Source organism: Cucumis melo, chromosome 4, assembly GCF_025177605.1.
Source record: "Cucumis melo cultivar AY chromosome 4, USDA_Cmelo_AY_1.0, whole genome shotgun sequence".
Classification (NCBI taxonomy): Eukaryota; Viridiplantae; Streptophyta; class Magnoliopsida; order Cucurbitales; family Cucurbitaceae; genus Cucumis; species Cucumis melo.
Window position 1 is genome coordinate 29,101,985 of NC_066860.1, and position 6,454 is coordinate 29,108,438.

General features: G+C 30.4%; 1 protein-coding gene across 1 annotated transcript; it reads right to left on the reverse strand.

Moving 5' to 3' along the window:
- Positions 1–4,268: 4,268 nt before the first annotated feature.
- On the reverse strand, positions 4,269–6,214 carry LOC103487005 (zinc-finger homeodomain protein 9-like). Its single transcript, XM_008445192.3, has one exon. It carries the CDS (start codon positions 5,321–5,323, stop codon positions 4,427–4,429), a length of 897 nt encoding a protein of 298 aa, XP_008443414.1. The 5' UTR covers positions 5,324–6,214; the 3' UTR covers positions 4,269–4,426.
- Between the last annotated feature and the right edge of the window lie 240 nt (positions 6,215–6,454).

Sequence of the window (6,454 nt, forward strand, 5' to 3'; positions counted from 1 at the left end):
CTCTCTCTCTCTCTCTCTCTCTCTCTCTCTCTCTCTCTCTCTCTTGTAGTTTTAGTGAAGATTTGAAATAGTAGATTATAAAACTAACAATTTGTTAGTTTGAAGAGAGAGAGAGAGAGAGAGAGAGAGAGAGAGAGAGAGAGAGAGAGAGAGAGAGAGAGAGAGAGAGAGAGAGAAACAAAACATCTTCTAATTAAAGAAACTAAATTTGCATAATCTAACATGCTATGAAGAAAGAACATAGTTATTTGAATAATTATAACTTGAAAAAAAATATAGGGGAAAGCAAGAAAGTGTGGAAGGAATTATGTAGAAATAGAAACTACTTTTTTAAAAAAAAAAATTGACTAAACAGAAACAAGAGAGTACATGAAAAAGAATCATTTCTAAAAAAACAATGATAAGTATATATTTTGAAAAGCAGAAAAATCACTCTCTTATTTCATTGACTTTAATTCATTCCCAAAATACTTTAATTAATAATGAATGAGAAACCTAATATCAAATGATTTCATAGATTATTTTTTCTAATACAACAATGGTGGAGTAGAAGATAATTTGAGAAAACCAGAGATTACGAAGACAATAAAATAATAATATGTGTGAAGTGAAAAAAGAATGTTATTGAAGGGAGTATTTAATTAATTGGAATAATAAGAATGGATAATTGGTTTTAGAAAAAGGAAAGAAAAGAAAAAAGCTAGAAAATACCTTTTGTAGGTAGTCACACATGCATATGCAAGATATGGGTATGGGGTATGAAAGCAAAAGGAAAGTACATGAAAACAGCTGGATTGAAGAAAAAGAGGGTTAAAGGGATGGGATTTAGTAGGCCAATCACCTTTATTGCTCTTCACCAACTAGGGATTTTCTACCCTTTCTTTCTAAAATTCCATCTCTCTCTCTCTTCTTAATTTTCATCAAACATATCTCTCTATATATCTATCCAAATCAAGGATGAATTAATATTAATATTTTTATCATACAGTAAAAAAATTCACTATAAGAATGTAACATATATAATAAACTGTTTAAAAGATAAAATGTTTATTTATAAATTTAAATATATATATTTTTTTTTTGTTTGTATAATTTTTTCATGGTTGTCCAAAGTTATCTTATCATGGTTCTTAGAAAATATTTTTGAAAAGAAAAAACAGAAAACTAGTTAAAAGAGAGCTAAATTATTTTGCAAAATATTTCATGGTTTTGTTAATAAAAACAAAATGTCATGAAAAATACGTATTTTGGAGATGATGAAGGAGAGGTACCTTTTCAATTTAAAAAAATTATGTTGGTGAAACTTTTCAATATTTATTCAAACACCCATCTTAGATTCTCAATATACAACATGCCATGAATATATACACAATATAAGTCAAATGGAAGAAAAAGTGACAAATAATAAATATAGAGTTATCTCCTTTGGTTTCAAAAAAGAATTTCGTTTTAGTTTGATATGTATATAATTTGTTTTCTTCCATTTTTGTTATTATGCTTTTCACTTTTGTTTTTTAAAAAAGTTAAATTACTAGTCAAATTTTATATATACAAAATGTTAAATTTAATCTTATTTGATAACACTTTTGATTATTTTATTTTACAAATTAAATTTATAAATACTAATTTTACTTTTGTTATCCACTTTAATAATACTTTCAACAATTATGTCAAAATTTGAAAACTATGACTTACGAAAAAAATTATTTTTAAAATTTAGTCAGAAGTTCAAGTGTTGCTTTACATATGGGAAAATATAATTGAAATTTAGAGGGAAAAAAAAAAAATCCTACATTTCAAAATAACAATAAATTCAAAATGAAATTCTTACTAAAACATGATCTTACTTTTTTTTTTAGGCTTCAAAAATTTGTTTTGGCTAATCTTTGAAACTACCAGTAGAAAGTAGATGATGAGAGTTATATATTAGAACTTGGAAAGTTGGTTTGGATTATTGACTATCAATCAAATCACAATTTTGCTTGCAACAACACAATTTTTCTTATATTACTAATAAATACCATATCAAGTATCATTGAATAATAGTTGTCTGCTACATTCATCAAATCATATATAAGAATTGTTACTGTTAACAGTTATTTGACGAAATATGCATAGTTCAATTGTAATTAACATATAGTCTGTTCATCAATATTGAAGGTAAAATCCTTTAACTTCAACTTTTCCTTTTTAAGAAATCAAACTTCAAAACCAAAAACTACTATAACGAATGACATCATTTGGAATAAAAGATACCCATAACTAGATGACACATCACTTGAACTCTTTGCAATTGATGTAGTTACATACACCACATTCTGTATGTCTAAGAAAGATTAATATTTGGATTGTTAAAAACCCAAATGATACCCGTCAAGTTTGATTATGCTAAAAAGATTGAAACGTTTCCCCTCTCAATTGAAGAGGCATACATTAAACCACTCTAATGGTCTCTCTTTTCACCATTTTAGCACACGACCCCTATTAGACTTTGATCTTGTAATAACCCAAAGTACTAATATGTTATGAACATATACAAATTCATCGAAAATCGATTCAAACGACTAAAATTGAACAAACCAACATCTGTCGATTGATATAGATATCTTATAGCAAAAGATAAAAAAATGAAAAAGTGAACCCACCAATCAACTAGTAATGTATGTCTCATAGTAATTAAGTTGGAAGAGAATTCACAAAGCACATGTTTAAAAGAGAACAGTAGTTTTTTTTTTTTTTTTTTTTTTTTGTATGTTTATCATTTAATTATAGTCCTCCCACAATTGGAAAATACTTGTTGAAATCCGTAACACTAAGAAAGAAAAAAGAACATTTCCATAATTCCTATTATGTTTTGGTCAATTGTTGATTCAATTATTTAACATTCCATGTTCATTAATATGTTATCCAATAAACCCTGATTTGAAGAAAAGGGTACGTATTATAGTATAGGACAATTACCATTAATACGTTGACATAATGATTATTGAAGCCCCATAAGCTAGAAAATGACCACAAAATAAAAATAACCAAGAAACTAATTAAAACAAGAATTTAAAATAAGATATTCAATTAAATAACATATAATATTAACTTATTAAGGCATATCTTGTAAACAATAAACCTTGTACACACCAAATTCAAATGCAAGATAGACTTCTTCTACTTTAAGTTACAAAAACTGGGCCCTTTTTCAAAAACCCTTTTTCTAAAAAAAAAATAATAATAACAATCATAAAGAAAAAAGACAAAGATTAGGGATGACTCAATGTTAATTATTTAATAATGAAAAGATTAAACAAAGCTTAAAAGTGGTAATGCAAATCAATAGACAAGACATTTGAAAGTACAACTCCCATCATCACTATTATATATTCAATCAAACAATACACAAATAAAATATAGTATCTAAGCTTACCTTAAAAGGGAAGTTCATTTAACAAATTCCCTAATTGCCACATGCAAACATTAAAAAAGAAAAGTAAAATCTAAAACCCTAATGATTGATTTATTTCTTAATCTAAAATTATATTATAACTCTGGACCAGATATATGGATTCCATAAATAATAATTGTTAAAAATGTCAGGGATTTCCTTCTGCATTTTAATTGATGATATTTTTCTCATGATTTAATTTTACATAGAAACCCCAAAAGCTAAGAAACAAGAACAAAGATTGCTATGCTTTTGTTTGTTTGTTTGCACTTTGAAGAATATTAAAAAGCACTGAAGGGATTCCCACACTTTTGTTAATATATTACCATATTTTTCTTTATTATTTTTGTTAAACGTTTAAATATTCTCTCTTAATCATATGGATTATTTCATTAATGTTTTCTACAATAATTCATTCTTTTTAATAATAATAATAAAAAATACAGTGTTCAAATATTAGGGATAGTGTAGAATAATCTAAAGGAACAAAAACACTTTCTGCTGCTTTCTCTCAGACAGAAGGTAAGAAATATCTCTCTCTCTCCTCTCTCTAAATCAGATTCATAACAATTAATAACATTAAAGAAAAAGAAAAGAACTTGTTTGGTAATACTATTTAGGATTTCCAGAAGATGTTCTTGTTTAATTACTAAGATTAATGGGATTAAGCAACAGGAGGAAAATGATTAAGAAATTTAATTAAAGTAATTAGATGGATTATTGACGAAGATGATGAACTACATGTATATTATTATTCCTTAAGTTAAGTTCTGAGCATATATTATGAAGGTGTTCTTCTCGTTAATTTAATTAAAAACAAAATTATAAAATATTTTGGAGTGGGAAATTTAGATATTGAAATGTAATTAGAAAATGAACTTAAAATTTCAAGAAGAGAGAGCAAAAAATAAAAGAAAATAAAATTAAAAAAGAGCTTACTCTTCTATCTCTGATTTTCTCTCTAACATCGCATCGAACAATTTATTCAGATCAAGAGGATGAAGACGACCCATTTGCGGTGGCGTGTGGTTCGCCACCGCCGTTAATTTTATCGTCGCCGTCTCCTTCGCCACCGCTACCGTTCATATTCCGGCTGCCGTCTTTTTTCCCGAGGGTGTTTTTGTTGTTATGCATCCAAACTTTGAGAACCCCTCTGTCAACTCCGACGTCGCTGCAGAATTCTTGAATCATATCCTCGTCTCGCTTCTGAATCTTCCATCCTACTTTCTCCGCAAATTCGTACATTCTCTCCTTCTGATTTTGAGTGAATTTCGTTCTGAATCGCTTTCTCGAATTGGGGCTCGGAGTCATAATCGAGTGGTGGAATCCACCGCCGCTCCCAGCGTTCTCCGGCAGCACACCGGAGAGGGCTAGAAGCATGTGGGGTGCGGAAGGGTAGTACGAGGAGGAGATCGGCGGAGGAGATGCGGAACTCGGACTCCGGTGGGCCGCCGCCGCCGTAGGCGGAGGCGGAGGGTGGTGACGGTGATGTGGTTGGTACTCAATGACATGGGTTGTCGTCGGAGTAGCGATTGGGTCATCCGGTTCACGACGGTGGAAATTCCGGTGGCAGCCGCAAGCGGCGCATTTGAGGGAGGTGGGATCCGTGGCGGTGGCGGTTGGGGATGGCATGAACTCTCCGCAGCCGTCTAGAGCGTGGCCGCCTAAACTGGCGGCGTGATTTTTGAGGCATTCTTTGTAAACCACCTGAGGAGGCGGCGGCGCGATGTGGTGGTGGCGCTTGAGGACGCCGTTGGTGAAGGGGAGAGATTTGGTGGTGGGCTGGATTTTGATGGGTGTTTCGGAGTCTAATTCAGGGGATTTCACAGCTCCTCCACCGGTGGAAATGGTGGGGGCGGCGGTGGAAATTGCAGGAGTCAAGTCCATAGCTCAAACATTTAGGGTAACTAAAAAAAAAGTTAAAAACAAAAGAAAAAAATAGAATAAAAATAGAATAAAAATAAACAAAATCAAAAACAGAGAAAAAAACAACCTCTTAAAAGGGTCTCACTAAAAACCCTTTACAAAAAAGAATTGAAAATGAAAATGAAAATTGGTATAAGTTGAAAACCCCAAGTGAAATTGCGTTTGTTTCTGGAGAAAATTGGGTAGGAAAAAGGAAATTAGAGAAGAGAAGGGTTTGAAAATTGAGAAACCAGAAAAAGGAGAGACAGAAAAAGAAGAAGAAAGATGAAGAAGAAGAGGAAAAAAGGAGATGATGATGAGCAGTGATGACTGTTGATAATAATAATAATAATAATAATAATAATAATAATAATAATGTTAATTTTAGAAGGAAAAGATAAATAAAAATTTGAAAAATTTGAAAGGGAAAAGAAAATAAAATGAGGGGTTGGGTATTGTGGTGGGTGGTGCTTGTAAACCCAAGTTAAGTTTTAATTTTCTTTTATGTTTTTTGAACTTTAACTATGGTTAAGTTTGAGAAAGGTGGGGTCCATTTAGGGTTACATCTTTGTGTATGTTTATGTTTAAATAAAATATAAAACTAAAAAAATATTTTTAAAAGAGTGGGATTTTTATTTTGATTATTAGTTTCATAGGTTAAAAATAAAATAAAATAAAATAAAAAAATAAAAAAAGAGAAAAGAAAAGGGAGGGGGTGGAAGAGAGAAATAATTGAGCGGGTTATGGGAATTTAAGACTCGGGGGAATAAGGACCGAGTTGACTCACTGAATTTTGGTCTCCCATAATTTGACTGTTGTTTTGTGTTTTGAGTGTAAAAACCATTTCTTTACAAAATAAAAATTTGTCAACTTGGACCGCTTTTATTGCACTTTCTTTTCTTTCTTCCTTTCCCCTTTATTCTCTTTTCCAAGTTTTGTTTATTACTTCTTTTTATTCTTTTTCTTCTTCTTTTTTTACACTTAAATCAAACTATTTCATTCCTATATCTTTTCAATTTTGAAATTTAACTTAATAACATTACTTCTCTTCTAAGTTTTTGTGTTTTTCTTCTCTATAAATTACAAATTTTAAATTGGAAGAATCATTATCAT

What these genes read in the sequence shown, in the direction of transcription:
- LOC103487005 (XM_008445192.3), bottom strand. Translation starts at nt 5,323, where the DNA reads ATGGACTTGACTCCTGCAATTTCCACCGCCGCCCCCACCATTTCCACC.